General features: G+C 32.3%; 1 protein-coding gene across 4 annotated transcripts in view; it reads left to right on the top strand.

Moving 5' to 3' along the window:
* The first annotated feature begins 415 nt into the window (after positions 1 to 415).
* LOC148617159 (uncharacterized) overlaps positions 416 to 21,323 on the top strand; it is a 31,423-nt gene continuing 10,515 nt past the window's right edge. For all 4 annotated transcript variants that reach the window (XM_088584536.1, XM_088584535.1, XM_088584533.1 and 1 more), the window contains exons 1-7: positions 416 to 1,981; positions 13,663 to 13,764; positions 15,993 to 16,060; positions 16,879 to 16,941; positions 17,864 to 17,994; positions 20,014 to 20,065; positions 21,076 to 21,144. In XM_088584536.1, the coding sequence (XP_088440662.1) occupies positions 682 to 1,981; positions 13,663 to 13,764; positions 15,993 to 16,060; positions 16,879 to 16,941; positions 17,864 to 17,994; positions 20,014 to 20,065; positions 21,076 to 21,144 (1,785 nt within the window). In that variant the 5' untranslated portion in view covers positions 416 to 681. The remainder of the gene's footprint in view (positions 1,982 to 13,662; positions 13,765 to 15,992; positions 16,061 to 16,878; positions 16,942 to 17,863; positions 17,995 to 20,013; positions 20,066 to 21,075; positions 21,145 to 21,323) is intronic.

The raw sequence follows: 21,323 nt of genomic DNA, 5'->3' as shown, positions 1-21,323 counted from the left end.
TTGGGTTTTTTGTCCGGTCTTTTTATTGTCTGCTTTCCAAAAGCTTTTTCTCGAATTTTTTTCCTTTTTTACTTGTGCTAAACAATGCAAAACAGCAAAATTTACAACGCGAACCAGAAGGAGTTCATAAAATATAACGCGGACGTCGCTGAAAGCACCTTTCAAAGTTCACAGGAAACACCTGTCAATGCTAATTATAGAATTCGACGTTAAATAAAAAATAACGGTAATATCCGCTCACTTCCGCGTTAAGTCGAGAGGTAGTTCCATTGGAATGTTATAATTTTATTGATCAGTTTTCTAATTTCGTATATGTATTTCCACCATAAGGTTATGAATCTCAACTTCTCATCTGATTTGTATGCATTCATTGATTTGAAATGTGCATAAACAAGGAATTCCAATTGAATTCTTAGATTAATGCGCGATGCCGCCATTGTTTCCTACAAAGAAAACACAAGTTTTGTGTATTGCCTTTGGATAGTGATATTTGTGTGAGTTCAGCAAGTTGTCAGTCGGACCAGTGTATTGTATGGATTTTTATGAATTTTCTGTAATATTTTGGTAATTTTGTGTTGATCTATTTAAATATTTACATTCATGGACAATGAAATAAGAACGGCGTGAGAACATTCCAACGTGAGGACCGTATCAAAACAATCAAAAATCAATCGAGTCATCATGGCTAACTTGCCATCTTTGGAACAGGAGACTGTTCGGCAGAAGATGAGACAGATAATGTCTCCTCACAATGCAAACGTTGAACGATATCACAAATTTGAGAGTCTATCACAACAGAGTAAGTTGCCCCCAAAACCAGGGGGTCATATTGAATGCCAGGGTGACCAAGGACAACACATACCACAAGCACATGAAGTAAATCGAAGTGTTTACATATCACGTCAAGCTTATCCAGCTCCTAGTCATGAATACATGTTAAGCCAACATTATTCACAAAACATGACTGTCTCTAACAGTCCTCATATAGTGGCAAACACTCATCATAATATTAATTACAAACTTGTGAAACAGGGTACCGATTATAATTCAAGCTTGAACTACAATAGTGGTGGTGATTCAAAAAATTCCAGTCCACGGACTAGCTTAATTAATCCTCCGCCACCTCCATATGATCAGCAAAAGTTTGGTAGCCCTCGTTCAAGTTTAGCTAGTCCACGTTCTAGCATTAGTGGCAATTCATTGGAAAGTAAACATTCAAGTCCAAGGACAAGTTTAGCAGGTATGTCTGGTGTAATGTATGACAAATATCCAAGTCCTAGAACAAGTGTTGTGTTATCACAAGATCACTCTTATGGCCATCCAATGTATCACGGAGTTCCACCACAGGTTGCGCATCGAAGTGTTTCAATAGTGAATGACAGTCGATTTAATGAACATGCACCCCCACATATTCAAGGAGTATCCATATCTAATAATAGTGATATTATGTACCAATCTACATCTGGAAGTATGGCTAATCTTTCAACAATGCCCAATGACCATCATCTTGGACAATCTCAAACATACACTCCTCCTCCTGCAGTTCCAGCAAGAGTTCCAATTCAGCAGAATGGTATTCAGCCAAATCATATGGATGCTGAAAAGACACTAGCGACATTGACACAACAATTACAAGACAGTATGCAAATTTCCACATCAAGAAAAAATTCATTGGAATCCCCTGTGCCAAAAAATCCACCACCTCCATATCATGGTCCTCATAAAACTGAACCAGTCCCAGTAATTCCCCCAAGAAATCCACGATATCAACAATCTTCTCAACAAAAGGTGTTAGTTCCAGGAGTAATGTCCCAATCACAAGGTCGGACTCCTCCCTCAGCTGCAGTTCGTCCTCAGGCACAGCTGCCCTACAGTGTGACAACTTCTACTAAAGGTCCAAGCGAAGCAGAGAAAAAAATTGCTGCAATGACACAACAATTAGAAGATGAGTTAGAAAAGACTCCTCAGGGAGAATATTTTGGTAAGTTTGTTTGTTTTTTTTTAATCAATGTACACGTGTACATTTTACATGTGTATCTACAATGTAGAATAATAGCTTTAGTTTTGCATATTAAGAAGCTTTATGCATGTGCATGTTCGCTTTCACTAAGTAGGAAGAGATAGTCTTTAGAGACTGCTGCATCTTTGATGATGATGATGGTACTATTCTGTGAGTACAAGGGTTCAAGTTCAATCAAGAAGATATGGTCAGGGACCAGTTGAGATTATTAAGGAAAACAATTGAGGTCAACTCATCAAAAGTAAGAAGTGCATTGTAATTGAATAATGTACATTTGTATCTACAACATACACTGTACATGTATACATTTATGGTCTGTGACTTTAGTTGTACATGTGTACATGAAAATGTTGTACCACAAAATCAATAATTCCTTTTTATGATAATAAAATTGTACATGAACATGAACATGTACACTGTACTGTACATTTGTACATGTAGTTCCCCAGGTCTTGGAACCTTTGATCCAAATGTTTGCCTTTAAATACAGTGCCTGAAATAAGCGAAAAAATTTTTTTGGGCTAGTAAAAATTTGAAGTCACTGGCCCAAAATGATTATGACTTGCCCAATTTTTTTGCCAAGCAATGAGTAGAGAATAAATGCAATTACTCGAACATGGTTGGCTACTTACGTGAAAGCAGAGATGACCAATAAGGAAATTGCATAGATACCAGAGATATAAGACCTGAATAATCCTAACTTGTAGTACAATCATTAAAAAAACCTTTGATTGAACTAAGAAAGAAACAAGTTACAATTAATATTTTTTATTCCTCAAATATAAATAAATTTCACAAAAGATACAGGTTAATTGAAAAATGTGCAGGGTGTTCTCTTCTCCTCTCTCTCCCTTTTTCTCTTTTCTCTATCCCCTTTTCTTTCTCTCTCTCCTGTCCATCTCTATCCCTCCCCCTCCCTTCCTTCCATCTCCCTCGATGTGCTGTCCTCCCCCTCATCAGTACAAGCTACAACTCTGAAAAATGTAATCATAATATGTTGGGTTCTTACTTTGCATATTTTGACTGTTTCTTTTCATCGGCTGTCGATGCTCTCTTTAAAAAAGACCACGATTTGTCCATGCTCAGTGTTTTACTACTTCGACATTGCCGCATTAAGTTAGCGGTTAAGATGAACCCAGATTGCTACGATAAAATCCGAAGTATTCTGATTAATTATATCAACTGAGTTCCCATTGGTTTAAATTCTATTCTTAAACCAATCAGCGTGGCTGTTTTATCAGACGTTCGGGTATGCCATGCGAAAGGACTAAATACCAACAACTGGAAAAATAACCGCAGTAATTATTTTTTGACGATTTTTTATCAATCGCCCAGACAGTTTTTTTTGGGCCAGCTTTTCATCTACTTTTAGCACTTTTCAATCGCCCAGATAAGGTTTTAATCGCCACTGGCGAGTGGGCGAGTGGCTATTTCAGGCACTGAAATACATATAGATTTGTACACATATATGTACATGTACATGTATATTCATACATTATAAATGTACACTCAATGTAGATGTACATGTAGGAAGGAGGGAAGACTTCGATGCATGTCATCATCAAATTGTTCAAACATTTGTATGTAACATTAAACATGTTGGAGTAACATCTTTAGTCTCTTATCTCACAAATTGCGTGTACAATACATGTAATTTGTGAACATATGGCATACAAAAATGTATTGCATTTTATCACATAATGTTTCAGTAATATGATGAAATTATTTAACCTCCCTTTGCATTGAAATTAGCCTCTGTAGTAGTGTTGATTTCTTTAAAAGTCAGTGTCAGTAGATACAATGTACTTATTCGTGACACGAATGGTATATACATGTGCATGTATTAGATGTTCATATGAGAATTTGAAACCTTCAGGTTTTTTTTCTGCATTTCTGCAGTAACCCAACCTTTGCACATTAAAAATTATTAATGACTGATAAAATTTTGGTCGCATATGAAATGTAGTGTATACATGTATGTACATTTTGTATATTTGTACATGCAGTAATATAACATCTACATGTACAGTTCAGAATATTCACAATTCTTAAGAATGGCAACATCATCAATAATGCTGTATGATTGATCGCCATACAGTGTATATTTTGTTTTTGATACATGTACAATGTATGTTTACTTTTTCACTGGAAATCAGGGCCTCTTGTATACACTGTATTTGTACATACATTTTTGTACAATGTACAAAAAAATGTACATGTAAGTGATCATGAAGCAAACATGGTAGAATAGGAAACTGGAAGAAAATCCAAATAATATTTTGTCAATTTATAATAAAATCTTTACTATTTGGCATTTTCATTGAAATGGATACATGTACATGTAATTCAATTTATTGTGATTTGTTAGCATGACCAGATATGTATATGTGTTTTCATGTTTTGGGTGAATTATTTTTTTTTAAAACAAATTCAAATGAACATGTACATATTCTTTCCTGTGTGAATCAATTTTTGAAAAATTGACCTGGATTATTATAATGTTGACACCTGTTGAGAGTTGTAATTAGCTTAGGGTAATAAAATTTTCACCAGAATTAATGTTGGGCTTACAGCTCTTTATGTTTTTTGTACTTTCAAAGTTTTCAGGTAACGAAATGAGACTTGATTAATTTCGTCATTCTGAAAAGTCTTTCATCAATGACTAAAATTAGGAGCGCCAGAAAAATCACTGATTATACATTTCATTTCTTTAATTACAGTGTACATTTTAATTTGAGAAATTTGTTGTTACCTATCTATGTCTTTTTTGTCAAAAATTATGATAGTACAAGAATGTAAATTTAGGTCCAGCAAAATTTCAGAAGCTCCAGCATTTTTTTTTTGTATGTCAGACCTACATTGTACATTTGTACAAAATGTACATTGTACATGTACATTTTTACATGTAAATGTACAGTATGCATTTATAATTTGTTATCAATTTATTGTTGGTACATGTACATATACTTGTGTTACATGTAGGTGTTTGTAACATATGCCTACCTTCGATTGTTATCTTCATTTCTGCAGTGACCTTAGCTTTACATGTACATTTGTACATGTGAAAATGTACTGTACACATACTGTATGCCCTCTACATTGAATACAAATCTTCATGTCCTTGGTCATTGAAAATGTGTTCAGGCCAGTATAATTTCTTGGATTTTGCAGTAAGGCCATAAAAAATGATTTGTCTGTTTATGGTTACATTTTAAACCAAAAAGGGTTGATTGGTTGACATTTTTGTTTTATTCTATATTTTCATTTTATTTTTTTTTTTTTTTGCACAGGTTTAGCCTTTACTTCAACCAATTGCGAGTCTAGTAAAATTTTGCAGTCCATTTCCCAGTGGTACCGTTCTTATACCTTCATTTTTATTTAAATATTATTAGGAACCAATGTAATAACTGACATGCTGTCCATAAAAAACAACATTTACTGAATTCAGGCCCTGGTGGACGTGGTCTGTGCCATGTTAAAGGGAAAGTCCATGTTGTTGTGGACGTCATAAATATCGAAAGTAATCTGTTAAATATTCATAAAAATTAAATTGAAACAAATTAATTTCCTTTTCTTAATTAATAAATTGAGATTTATAATTAGAAAATTTGAATTTCCCGCGCCTATGGGCGCCACCATGACCAGTTGAACTGTGACATCACGAAGTCGGTTTGTAAAGTGAAAGTAAATAGGTAATTGATTATGATATCTGAAGAAGACACAAATTTGGGACTTTTCCCCTATAATTTCAACCCAAAATAAATAGAAGAAGAGATTGAGGCACAACATGTATAAGCAAATGTCAGACATCATTGACGAACAACAGGATTTGCAACCATATGGCTAGTATTTGTAAGGAAAATCTTATGGCTACTTCCGAAGAATGTTCGTGTTGCTGGTTAAAAAAAACTTTTAGAACATTTCTCTTTTATTATTCGTGCAATCGTAAGTCATCGTGCTTTGGTGATTAGATAAACATGATCGTAGAAATATTTACGGAATATTATTTGTTTATATATTATTTGCAGTACTTGTATCAGTACCAAACCGACTTAGTGACGTCACGAGCCAATCAGAAGCTATCGGTAAAAATCAATAAAATCTGGCTATGATCTTCCTTCAGATAGGAGAGTTCTGCTAGATGGCTCTATTCTTATATTTCAAGGATTTCGAACTTTGCATAGCCTTGAGCATTTTATAAAGCGCAGTTTGCATTAAAGGTTATTTATTTTTGTTTATATAGACATGATTTATCATAAGAGCCCAATTTAATGCAAAGGTGGTCTTTCCCTTTAACTTTTTGTTCATTACTGGGTGGTTGATATGCCTCAATATGTACTTAATTTCAGCGCTGGTGGACATGGCCTGTGCCATGTTAACTTTTTTTATGACTAGGTGGTTGATATGCCTTGAAGAACAGAAAAACGCCTGGTTAACTCAAATGCCAAAATGACTTAGTTGAATTTTGCTTTCATTTTTAAACAGAATTTAACAATTTTTATTGTTTTATTTTTAGTTTGCTGTTAAAATGACTTAGGGTTTTGGGGAAAATAGAGTTGGTTGGGTAACCTTAAATAGACATACATTGTACTGTATATTTTGTATGGCCTATCATGTACATGTAAGTTAAGGTATAAAAAATCACTAGAAAGTCAGAAGTTTAATTTTGTGGGCAGCATGTACATGTATTATGTTTGTACAATATATGTACGTACATGAGTATACATATATGTACACATTTTACTTCTGAAAAAATTTAAAATAATGAGCATTGTGATTTGTTATTTTCAGTTTTAGTATGATTGATAGCAGTGTGACTGTGACATCATATTTGTACAAATGTATAACCACAAAAATTACCCCAAAAAAAACAGTTTGTGGTTAAATTAGTAACTTACGTGTAGTCCCTTTAAAACTATGAATGGTGTATGGCCTATTTATATGCAAATATTCTTTTGTGGTTTCCTGTATGTCATAGATTTACACCTCTTCAAAAAGAAGTTAAGACATACAAACATACAAACAGCACATGCAAAGGTTACTGGTTCATGTACATGCAAATTGTACATGTAAATAAGAAAAATATTATTTTACAGGGTTCTTGATAAGTGGCATCGACTGGCGATTTCGCCGTCTACTTTGACATTGGCGTCGGCTATTTTGTTGCTAAAAGTTAAATGAAAAAAAATGTTTGGTTATTTCACGTTTCATACATTTAAAATTGCGTCGGAAACCTTCGATCATGGTGTTTATTGTAATGCAGACTAGTTTCCTTGATAATTAATTTTTTCAACTTTAATCATGGTTAATTAGGCACTTTTGTAATGGACATGTTACTTTTTTTCAAATGCAGTACTGATCCCATATCACAAGCTTCAGAATCAATTCATCATTTCAGGCCATCATTGACCAAAGCATGTTGCAGTGCAAGTACAGAAAAATATCATCTTATTTTAATAAAAAGGCAATAGATGGTGTGTATAAACAAATATCAACATCTTTCGAAGACTTTACCTTATCTTTTAGGTGTGATCAGGCCGAACTCTTTTGCTTCACTCAAAAAAAAAATAACATAAATTTTCAAATTTGAGCAAAATGAGCTCCAAAAAATGGGAATCTTTGACTCAAAAATAAGTAATCAAAATCTGCTCAAATTTTTCTGGAGGGTACCCCCTCTCGGTCTCTCCCCCCTCGCGCCTTTGTCTCTTGGTTCGGGCCTAAGGTCCTCAATGGGGTGCCACCTACTTTTATTTTTCCTCCACCTACTTTTAAACTTATTGAGAACCCTGTATTATTAGATTTTTGATGTTATAATTCTTGCATTTGAACATGCATGTTTCAATTGCTCAATAAACTTGCATGTACATATACAGTATATGAAGTTTACAACTGTAACCACTTACTTTGAGTGTCTTGTAATAAACTTGCTGGTGTAGTTGCCTTTAGATGAAAAGCCTTGTAAAGTGTGGTCGGCTTGTTCTGAAATACAATTCCATAATTAAAACATTTCTGTCTAATACTTAAACATGTATGTTATACATGTATGTACATTTTTGTAGGCATGAACTTGCAAGGAACTGCATGTAGGTGTGCATGTACATTTTATATATGTCATCTTTTCATCCTTTTTTTTTAAATTACATGTAAAAATTGTTCATGAAGTAGAAGCTACACAAAGTTCATCTTTCTGCAAAAGAAGTGAATGTCATACATTAAAAATGTATAAAATACAGTATAAAATGTATATTTTGTGTACATATACACATGTATATTCTGTGCATACATAGTGTATGTTAATTTGTTGTTGTACATTGACTGATTGAGTTCCTTCTTTCATGTTCATGTTCATGTCACACAGTTATCAGTACAGGTAACCATGGTAGCCTCCTACAATTTAGTCAATGCCAAAATAAGTGTTAAAGGAAAATTTTTTGAGAGTTTACATTTCGTTTCCCAATGTTTTGGTAAAAGGGCCTGGAGCCAAAGCTATTCAGAAAAAAAGCATGAAAATTGTGTTGTTGGGAAATATATCTGTATAAATGTATTTTTACATGTACACTTTGAGTGTAATGTACATGTACATGTGAACATGATGGCAAGGATTTTTATACAGTATTTAGGAAATATTTTCTTATTGAAATCTTTGATTACAGTTTCAATTGTATTGAAGTCCATGAGAATACATGTACATGTACACTCTTGAGAGAGGACTTTACACAGTATTCATGTTACAAATTCTTTCTCTATTTTAATCTTTACAAATTTTGAGACTATGTCATACATGTTATTAAGAATTTCAACAGATTTTGGAATTTTTAGGCATATTTCTCCTTGGGGATGTGGATGAAATTTGGATGTAAAACTGGTTTCCCCTTTTCAGGCAGGTGTGCATTTAATATATTGCAGTTTTAATTAGGATCTTTTCAACCACATTAACAGAATGGAACAGTTAATAAACAATTTTTACCAGACATTGCACATTAAATTTTCCATTTTACAAGTCATTTAGCAAATGACACATTTGACCTTGGTTAAGTGTTAACATACATATACAGTGTAGGTTAACATATACATGTATTTTTTTCCAATAATTGGAATTGAAATTTGGCATGTTTGTACTATACATGTATGAAAACTCTTTGCAGTCTGTGTTTTTATATTTTACAAAACATAGAAAAAAACATCCTACTTTATTTTGATTGATAATCAATATTTACATATACAAGGAAGCATTTATTGGGTGTTGACTGTTTTGTATTTTGATATCTATTTGTCTTGTTAAAAATGCTATTATGATAAATTAGTAGTTCTACAAAGGAATGATGCATTACATGTATCTGACCTTGTATGGAATCTCTGTTTGATACATGTTTACTTAAAAAAATGTAATGTCATGTACATGTATAATGTGTTCAATAGCTAAAAAGTATACAAAGTGTAGGTACATAGTATTACATGTATGTCTTCTTTGCATATCATTATGAAGACCAAACAATGGCAGAAAATTTATCTGCTTTAAATGCATTTACAACCATCAGTTACATTTTGTATTTGTTTAAGAACAATACAAATGCCCAAATGTTCAGATTTCTTCAAGTCCTGAAGATATATTTGTGTCTGAGTTCATCTGATGTCTATACAATGTCTTTACACCTGTATTACAGTGCACATTAATTAGGTTATGGTGGCTGAATGTCAGTGTGGGGTTACAGGTTAATTGTACATTAATGTGTATTTGTACATAATCAGTTAAATATGTGCCCAAAACACTGTACTGTTGCATGCAAACTGTCAGTTAAATATGTGTACAATGTACTGTACTGTTGCATGAAAACTGATATGTGGATTCCTTGTATTCAGGGCTAAGTGTGCATGTACCAATGTACATTTGTACATCAAATTTGTTTGTATGCATCTGAGTGAATTCTCGAATACACTGAAGCCCATAAAAAACAAAGGTTATTGTGGCTGAAAAACTTTGTTCAGTTGAGAGAGGTGGTTTGTTTACACAGGATTAAAGATAATAAAATTGATTCATTCGGACTATAGAGGAAGTGTGTTTTAGCTATGTATTAGCTAGGTGTCTGGTTTATACAGGTCTCATTGTAAACATACATCTGTGTTTAGTTCCACTGTATCTGTATCTGAAACAGACATGTTATTTTTTGGGCCTAAGTACAAGTTGATTCTGAGTACATGTACTCTATGTACAATAGTTTGTATGAATTAATTTTCACCGATGATTAAGCTGTATTAAAGGAATTGCATTTTTTGGGGTTTTTTTTAGGTTTCCCTGTAATTTATATATATATTGTATGCAAGTCTTCATGTTGTATACATTTATGTAAATATTTTTTTGGTACAAAGACTTTTTTCAACTTGATTGATTTCAAGTAATCTCATTCCTCTGTCAAAAAAAAAAAAATTGTCTACTCCCACTAACATGTGTACATGCCATTATCGATGGTAGCATGTGGAACTATACAGAGAACTGAGTTGAAAATTCCCACAGACCTTTCAAATGTGTGTTTTCCTGTAGGAGTTATCAATTACAAAATTGTTTATAAAGATGTAATGATAAACTTTCACTCACAGTTGTGAAAAATGTAATAAAGCACAAAATGAAGCTATCAACCGATAGGGTGGAAGTGAATTAAATATGTAACATCAAAAAAAGTTGAGACCGACGGAAATATACTAAATGTACATTTATATTCTGAAGAAAAAAAATGCTATTTGACTTTACTTTACTACCTGGAGATTTAAAGTAAATAAAAGTGATTAAGACCATTGGAATTTCCTTTAAAATTTGATTGTGGCCTTTTAACTCAATTTTAAATGATCTTATGATAGCGTGAACATTTTTGTAGTATTTCAAATCGTTTGTAGGTGCATTTAAGGTATTGATATGTAACAAGAAAGTATGTGTCATTATTAAAGGGACAAATTTGAGCATACCTGTTTCGTCACAGAGTTAAAAGACTTCATAGTAATATGACTAATGGTAATCATGACCAGTGATTAGGTCATATGTTTGTGGTTTTAAAAAGATTTTGTCAGACCTGACCCTAGGCTAACATTAGCTATAGTTTCTGATGTCATTGTTGGAGTTTGATGTCAAGCTACGAGAGAAAGATAATTAAGTCTTTTGTTAAGTTTTGAAGTACTTGTACAGTATGAACAAGTACAGTCACTGAGTGAAACCAGCTTTAATTGCAGATCCTGAATAATCATCTAAACCAGACCCTTAAAAACTCAAAAACCTACCTAAACCAGACCCAGATCAACCCAAAAACATGTCTAAACCAGACCCTGAATAACCCAAAGACCTGTATAAACCAGACCCAGAACAACCCAAAAACCTGTCTTAACCAGACCTTGAATAACTACAAAACCTGTCTAAACCAGACATTTTTAAAACTGCATTTATATCAGTGTACTTGGTAAATCATAATGTGCCTAAACCCATTTTAAGTTCAACCATCACAGAGTTCTGTTTACACAGGTTTCACTGTAAATAGAATGAAAATAGACCGGGATTTTTAACCTTTGAAAAATTGTATTCTAAACATGTTTAACTTCTACTTGTTAATATACATGTACCAAAGAGTATATGCTTTAAGTTTGACTTGTTCTTCAAAAATACTAGACCGACATGTCATGAGCATACCAGATTTTTTTCTTGTTTGATTTCACAATTTTGCAGTATCATTATGAAAAGTTTAATTTATGTTATGCTGATGGGAGATTAACATATTTTAGGTTAACTGCTTTTACAAAATGCAGTCAACACTTGACTTTTTTTAATACTTAATGTATTGCTGGAGGGTTCTACCGCTCGGCATAGAATTAAACTTTCTACTGTGACCTTAATTATAGTATTTAAAGATTTCATGCTTAACAAAACAGCTCAATAATATTTTTCAATTATCAATGCAGACACCCCTCCCTTGATAATGATAGGCTAGTAAGGTTCACAAACACATTCAGTTAGTTCACCAAAGCAGTTTAAAAAATGAATTGTGAGGAATTTTAACCTGATTTGTACATTTTTGTTCCACATAAATGTGAAGAATTTTAACCCTATCGGTCAACACTTGATAAGGGGGTTATTTATGATGTTAACATCGATAGATAGAGAGAGGGTTGTCAGAGCGAAAAGAAAAATGTCTCTGAAATAGAAACTACTGTAATACTTTGAACTAAATTTTACAATTGTCAAATATATAGTTTAATGCTACATGTACATATACTTTGAACAAATCAATTTTCTGAACAATGGGATGTAGAGTTTGCGGCAGTAATTTAATGTGATTGGAACCTGTATGACAGTAATTTATAATAGAATATATAAATGACTTAGTAGCCAGATAGTCTTGGGCCAGCTTTCATTTTGAAAAATTTGTCTTAAAAAAAACATTATTTGTTGTTTGGTACAGCTTCGCCAAGTTTTCAACAAAGATGTACATTTAAATACTAGCTTAATTAAACACTTTTGGAATTTTTACCATACATTTTACATTATGTATATATATATATGCTTATATTTGCATTTAGTTGAAGGAAAATTTTTGGAAAATGATGAGGGAGATGATATTACCAAATATACATTTACAATGTACATGGATGTTACTACATGTAGGTCATTACATGTAATTGTATAAACATTTACATTGTTTACCTTATGGATTGAAATTTCAGTGGTGCAAAATTTTATACATATCAGCTATTATATTCCAACCATTAATACAAACATCATATCTTGTCAAATATTTTTCTCTCATTTATATGCTATAATGAAAATGGCTAATTTATCAAATTCATATCAGCGATCTAGTGTACTTAAAGAAAGTGCATTGTAGTAAAATTCGCCAAGGCTTTAATGGTTTCATGAGATAACCAGAAAGATAGCAATTTTGTTTTAGCTTGTCTTTTGTATTGTACATTTACATGTATATATGTAATTTATAAATGTTGGTTTGTTATTTAGAGGTACTATGTACATGTACATGTTAGGGGAACCTGGATATAATTTAATGGGAATTATTGTCCATTTTAAATTTTCATGATAAAAGTATAATACTTGAGTTATAGTGTAAAGGTAATCATTGCATTACACAACTGAGTATAAACAATTAAGCTGAAGTTTCAATTGCTATTTTGACCCAATTATCCATAATCATTGTCTTAAAAAGTAAATCTACTTGTACTGAGTAGACCTACACCAGTGTGCATTATATTTACAATGGAAGGATGTACATATACATGTATGACCAAATCAGTATCTGCTTCCCAAACTTTAGAAATCTTTTGACAATTCAAGTTTTTCACTTGCCAAAGGGAAATTGGAACACGATCAAAGAATTATCCCTCACCAAAATTTCACTTGCCCTGTTTGATATAAAATGAGAGTAGAACACTGATCTACCCTGAAGACTCAGTCCTAGGGGATGGATGTTTTGATCAAATAAATTGCCTTGCCCAGTTTACTAAGGATGGTGTTTTATACAGAGTTTCATTATAGAGTCATACATGCAGACTGGTATGATTCTAAATTGAACAAAAAAAAAATTCCGATCCTGCATGTATATTATATCTATATGTATATGTAAACAATTGATTTTTTTCTTTTTGTGTTGCAGGTCAGTGTTTCAAGTGTGGTGAGCGAGTGACAGGATCTAGTGAGGCATGCCAAGCCATGAGTAACCTGTATCACACCAAATGTTTTGTCTGTTGTTCGTGTGGTAGGTACATGTATACTGTACTTAAAACTGAAATAGTGCATAGTGCATTTTAGGAATATAAACTTATACCCCCACTCAATGAGTGGATGGTACATGTACATGTATATTGAAATCATCTTATCTGTCTGGTCAGTTATTGTTAATCTGTCAAAATTTTGTAGCAATGATCTCGGTTTCTAGTGGCTGAATGAATTGATGTATTTCAAATTTGGTATGGAGCATACCTTGAAAGCTATTGTGGTTAGTGTTTGATATTAACCTCCTGTACTAGTGGGGTATACGTACAAATGTTCATAATGAAGAGTGGCAGTGCATCAAACTTCAGGAGTTTTGTCATGTATACTTTTTACTGTTCATTGTCTAGTTTCATAAAAAAATCTCAAATTGATATTTTTGTCAAATCCTTCTTCAACTCAAATTTCGACCAATCAGGTGACTTGAAATGGAATTTTTTTTTTGAAAACTCAGGATGTGAAGAAATCTTAAACTTGAGATTTTTTTAGGAAATTTAGGCCAGGGCTCCCAAGAGCATTTTCTTATGTTGGAAACGAAAACGTTATTTACACGTAGATGTTTAAGTATGAAATACATGTATTGTGATAATTGAAATACAAGTACACCTGTACATTGTATATTTATTTGAAGTTTAAACAAAAAGTTTCAAATTGATACATGCTTATTAATAGAACAAATGACTCAACAAAGCTTTGTAGGTTTTTTATCTCTTACATAATGAAGAAAAGGGAAGTTAAATTTAAGTCTGATTTTTCATTACTCAGGTTACAGATGAGAAATTTTTACCATTAGAACAATATAAGCTTTTGTGTATTGGGATTAGTCACATGATGTTGTCTGGACCCTAATCCTATTTATACTATGTAACTGGGTTTGGCCAAAAATTGATGGGAAAACTATTTTTGATCTCTTGTTTATAGTTTTACTGACATGAAGATTACAATTTTTAAAAACCAAAACAATTTTTATAAATGGCAGACACATTACCAATGTTTGCATTAAAGTGTCAAATTTGGATTTTCAAGTTACCACAATAAGTTATTTTGAAATGGGATTGAATGCATACAATAGCATTTCCAATTCATCGCACACAATGCAAGCATTTGAATACACAAAAATGGATTACAAGAAAAATTGAAATATTCGTATTGAAAAGAAAATTTAATTTCATTGTTGACAGCATGATTGATACTCAATTTACAGCAGATCAGGTCATGAATTTTACTGTTGAAACGCCTTGTCAAAGAAAAGTGAAATCTGATTCTCAGCTGCTTTATTTACTAATATATACAAATGTATCAATCTTGTTCCTACATGTACATTTACATTGTACATAAAGCAATACAAATGATATTTTCAATGATTTTTTGGATTGAAGTATTAGTGTGTTCTTTAAGTATCAGTGTTTTTGTTTCCCAGTTTGTTAGTATATATATTAGTCTCTTGAATTAGTCTCAACCCCTGTACCAAACTTATTTCAAAAGCATATTCAAAATTTGAAATTTACATTTCATCTGAAATTTTTGTTCCAAAACGACTTAACTTCCATCTCTGAACCTTTATAGGAATGAAGTTGGAAAAAGATTGACAAGTCACAGAGCATAAATGAACAAATGGTATCCTGGAAACCCTCCCTTCATAAATTTCTGGATCTGACGTATTTCTTTCTATCTAAAAATCAGATTACAAGATAGATTCATGTACATTTGTAAATGTGTGAAAAATGTCAGTAAGAAAAAAAAATACTACTATATACATACTTATATATGTAGCAAAGCAATGATATAGGAAAATTTCTATTGGACAATGTCCCCAGGGGACTCAAGGATAAAAATTAGCAGTCACCCAGTAGCCCACTGCTACTAGATTTTGAGCTGGGCTACCAAACTTTTGGGTAAAATTTAGTTGAACATATAGAAAATATATTTAACAAAAGTATGGTCTGGGATAGCAGCTTGTATTTCCAAATTTTTACTCCTGGCCCCAGCACCATACCTATGTAAAAATCAAAATAAAGATATGGAAAGAATTTCAAGACAATGACCCCCAGCAGTTATGTTAAAATAAAGATGCATGTATATGTACAATATAAGGGCAATGTCAAGGTAGTATTTTCCTCATACAGTCATCAATTCAAACAATGGTTAAATTTTCTTGTATGTTACTTCCTTTAGAAGTGATCTTTTAATCTTGTGATTGTTTTTGTTTTTCAGGTCGAACCTTACGAGGGAAGGCATTTTACAACGTCCATGGAAGGGTTTATTGTGAAGAGGATTATCTGGTTTGTTGTTAATATTACTGGAAACAGTCAGTTTTATTTTCATTAAATTTGCAGTAAAATGGTCTGTAGTATGAAAATTAAACTATCTTAAAGACCAATAATATTTGATTAGTGGAACAATAATGAATTTAAAGCTGTAAGAAAGTTGATTGATTGCAGAAACTGAAAAAAAAGATGGAGCCAAAACTTCCCAGTTAACAGTATAAGGAAATTTGTTTGCATTCCTTGGTTTCTAGTTTGTACATACAAATGTATTAAATTCTTAAACTATGAACATTGTGTAAAAAGGATTACTTAGACTTTGTTACAAATCTTAAAAATGAAATTGAATAAAAGAATTATCTATGCTGGCGTAACTGTCCGTGTATATACATTTGACTAAGACCTACATTCCCTACAACTTGTATTAGTTAATGGAGCGGTGAGATGTTGAATTGAGCATTGACAATGCTTATTAAAGGCCCATTGTTTTCTAATTTTTGAACAAGGTATACAATATAACATGGTCTCAGCTGTTTACACTAATAAACCACTTTATGGTTTCTAAAGTGTAAACTAGCAAAACTGTCATATAACCTGTTCAGAAATTAGAACCAGTCCCAAATATAAATATTCTGGATTTGTTTTTTGTCAAAAATTATTTGTTTGGGAATATTTGAATGGAGGATTATGAACAGATTGAGGTTAGTGATGTCGCAGTACCGAAGCAAATTATACAAAATAACTTAGTTTGTTCTAAAAGCACAAACCAGTCAGAAAGCTTGTTACAATTCATATTTAATTAATATGAAATGTTTACATTGTTCTTTATTTTGTAGTATTCTGGATTCCAACAGACAGCTGAAAAATGTTGTGTTTGTGGCCATCTCATTATGGAAATGGTAAGAAAGTTATAAGACATTAACCTCTTCATGTTAGCTAGGAGATGGTCAATGAGCATGCCTTACATGTAAAACTGAGCATTGCATGCATGGCCAACTATATACGTCCAGCCAACTGGAATAGGTATCAGATAGGTCCACAGGAATGGGTCAGGGAAGTGAATTTAAAGTGGAAGTAGCCTTTAAATTGATTTGAAATTAAGATACGCAGTTTCTTTACAAAGAAAAAATCTGGTATGCTTCATTATTTTTTTAATAGACAACCTTCTACCTGTCCTATTTCGCCCATTTCGGCTATCATCTTTTTTTTCAATAACATAAGTTTGATGCTCAGTTGTAGGCTGTGCCTAACTCATATTATACACTTATATGTGAAAAAATTCTTGAGATCTACTTTAAGCCTTACCTCAGAGAAGTATACATGTATGTCACACATGCTCATCGACTACCTGCAGTTAACACCAAAGGGTCTGTACCTTATATATTACCTTCTGAAGGCTGTTGTTTCTTTCCAATAGCAATAAAGCATTCTGGCTTAGAGTGTACCAAACCAAAACATAGTAGGGTTCAACCCACTCCAGTAATGTTTTGGCTGAATTGAAAAAAGAAATGATACTTGTCAATAAACATTATACCACCATCAATGAATTGAAATTTGATGTTTGAATTGTTTTAGACATTTTTAAAGTTGACCCAATTCTAAAATGCTAATGCTAAACAGTGATTATTTTGACAGGCTTACATTTTATTCAGGATCAGTAAATTAGTTTAACCGCAATTAATTGGTTTTTTTTTCATAGTTGAAGTTATCAAGGAAGATATTTGAGTCTTGACATTTTACTTTCCTTCATGATAGTCTTATTTTTGAGTCTTTTGCTTCAAAGTGTGGTTTTAGTTTTGTATATATCTTGTTTTTTTATAGATATTACAAGCGATGGGCAAGTCATACCATCCTGGGTGTTTCCGATGTTGTGTGTGTAACGATTGTCTTGATGGTGTGCCATTTACGATAGATGTTGATAACAAGATCTACTGTATAGAAGACTACCATAGGTAAACACATTTGCCAAATCTTTAGAGCTTTGGGCAAACAAATTTGAGACTCATGTATGTTTAAATGAATGAGCTGAATTGTTACAAACCTTTGAATTGCAGAGGGCAAGGCAGGTGATTTTGAATAACATGGCTAGGAATAGTAGCATCATAAACATTCATTGCTTTGTTGTCTTCAATTACCGAATACAGATGAAATGAGGTTTTTATGTAGGCTCCATTTCTAATATGGACTTGATAACAGTTCCATATTAAATTAACAAAAGATTGCTGATTACATGGACACCTGTCTAAACCAAACTCTGAATAATTCAGTAAACTGACTATTCTAGACATTTCCAAAGTTTATCCAGTTTCAGTGTGTTATGAACCTGCGCTAAATGAACACCTGTCTAAACTAAACAAATTGTATTATCCCAGTTTAGACAGGTTTCACTGAAAAACTGATTTTGTTTATGAAACACTTTGCAGTAAATGAAGCATAAGTTGTCTCAAAAATTAATTATTATGTGTGAATTTGTAAATAAATGAGATGGATCATTCAGTAACCTCTTCCTGTCAGCCGTATTTTGATCTGCTGTAAAGAGGATGATTATATGTAAGGCTAGACTTTTAAATTAGTGTAGACATGTGCATTGTAAATTGGGCATTAAATGAGTTTGTTATGGCCCTTTTCTTGTTAGATTCCACATACAGGATACCCTTGTTTTTTTTGGTTTTTTTTTTTGGGGGGGGGGTGGGGGGGGTTGGGACTTAGTACAGTATCAATTTGTGAAACAAAAAATACAACAAGTATTGCATCTTATTTAATACTTGATACTTTTTGGCAAGACCTTAAAAACTAGTGCTTTTGATATGACTGCAAAAAACTACCCTTTATATAATGGAATGGTGTTGTGATCATCTATGCTGTTGTTTTGAGGTTTTAAATCTTACTCTTTAGGAATAGGAGTCTAATATGTGCCAGAAGCAAGCATTTTAAAAAGCATTACTACATTTGTACAAGTTAGGCTAGGATTCTCATTTTGTTGATGGTTACAATTAGTGGCCAAAAAGTAAAGAAACATTGAATGGGGTCTCTGTGAAGTTGTTGTATTAGATTCCATACCACAGCAGAAGGTGTTGATTGATTTTAAATGTTATGACGTTTTATGATCTTTTAGGAATTTAGGGCCATAAAGGGGGTAAGAAATTAGCATTTTCTTTGATTTTGTGTATAAACTGCTTCCATGTATTTTTCATGTGAAACTGTGATTGTTGACACTTCACCACAATCCAATTAAGAGCTGTATCATGTTTGAATGTTGTGTCCATACTTGTTCCATTTGTTCAGTGTTCTATGGTTGTATCAGGCTGTGTCTCGTGAAACATTTTTTTATCACATATGCAGCATAACATTTAAATCATTTGAAATCAATTTAATGTTCATGAAATGTGCAGTGTCATTCTATGGTGATATAATCATGAAATGATTCATGGTAGTCATAAATTGGTTTACGAAAATTAATTTCTGTAGGAAAGAAAACATTATGTATACAAATAAAAAAAATGTTTGTATCTTAACACCCTCTCTGGGCTTGTTTATTGAAGGATTGTTCTAAATTATTTGCCAGATTGTTTAATGTAACCAACATTAGGAGCAGTTTACACTTCATAAATTGCAAAGTGGTTTATGAAAAAGCATTATTTGTCACAGAGTTGGTTATGCAAGAATAATTTTGCCAAAACATTTTTAAAAATCCTTATAAAATGATTTTTAATCAATCTCACTCCAAATTAAGATTTGGCCTTAAATAATAATAAAAAAAAAATAGTTCTAGATCATTTGAATTGCAGAATGCAGACCATTGACTTGAATTATGTCACATTACCAAGTTTATTTATACAAAATAACCTATCCCTTATTACAAATCAATTAATATATTGAATTATTTTTTGTTGTCAGTGCCATAATTGTAAAACATATTTCTGTTTCCGCTTTAACCTACAACTTGTAGTACTTTATTTTGTTTGTTTCAGGACATATGCACCGAAATGTGCAGCCTGTGGACAAGCAATAACACCTGTAGAGGTTCGTTGTGCAAATATTAAGGTCATGTTTAATGTCTCCATTCAAAATTTATGTATTAAAAATTTCAATCAATGTATGCTCTGTTTGTTTGTAAAATATTTTGTCATTTCAAAAGGAAGCTATGTTCTTCAAATTTTTAGTAAGGGAGTTTTTTTTTCTGATAGTTTCTGTGCTGTTTTGATATCCCCTCATGATGTTTGGTTTCGTTATTGGCATCACAAGTGCAACTATGTGCAAAAATGAGCAAATTGATTTTTTTTTTTTGGGGGGGGGAATAGGTATTTTTATTGATCGATTGGTATGGCAAAAACGAAAACACTGAAGTCTGATATATTTTTTTCAATCTATCACGTTGTCATACTAATTAACCTGCGGGCATTGAGGTTATTTCAAATTTACCGAAAACATATATAACAGTCATTCCTTATAATTTAGTTTTAGTATCAAAATTTAGCTAGTAAATCAGCGAAAAAGGTTGATGACATCACAGTCGCATTTCAAAATTTGGTCTATGAACTATAGACAAAATTTGTTTATCCAATCAGAAAGCGTGTTACATCTGAAATTAAATTATTTATTAATAAATTACCTTTTAAAATTGCCTGTGTTATCAGCCTGAGGTCTTAGTTTTTACTGTTTCATGTGGGCTTAATTTTTGTTATATTTGTGATCATAAAATATCTGCATAGAAACCTATGCCAAAAAATCTACTTGCTTAATTTGTAGAAAAATGTGATTACGTCAGACCATAATATTTACACATTTGAAAATTTATTGACCTTAAATTTCGAAAATAAATCTCTGTGAATGTTCATGTTTTAAAGTACCTTATTCTGGGGTAAAGATAAGGAAATACAAGCTGGTAGCCCAGACCATGTTTTTGTTTAATATTCTTTATATGTTCAACTAACTTTTACCCAAATGTTTGGTAGCCCAGCTCAAAATCTTGTAGCCAAGGGCTACTGGGCGACTGCTAATTATTTTTCCCTGACTTTATTCATGTTTTATAGGGCACAGAAGAAACTGTTAGAGTTGTATCAATGGATAAAGACTATCATGTGGACTGTTACCATTGTGAGGTAAATAATCTCTGCATTAGATAAAACTTACAGGAGTTGATTGTCCATTTTGTTCTTTGTAAAGTACTTCTGGTTATGGATTTGGGGGACCTTAAATCAACCATTTTAAAGTTATTTGAATTCCCAATTTTATTCAAAGGTAAAATGTATGAGAATTTATTTCTTCTTTATTCTACCAT

Source organism: Perna viridis, chromosome 5 (assembly GCF_037379345.1).
Source record: "Perna viridis isolate PV_CMFRI_1.1 ecotype Kerala chromosome 5, ASM3737934v1, whole genome shotgun sequence".
In the NCBI taxonomy this organism is placed as follows: domain Eukaryota; kingdom Metazoa; phylum Mollusca; class Bivalvia; order Mytilida; family Mytilidae; genus Perna; species Perna viridis.
Note: the sequence above shows the minus strand (reverse complement) of the source record. Positions and strands in the feature narration are given on the sequence as shown.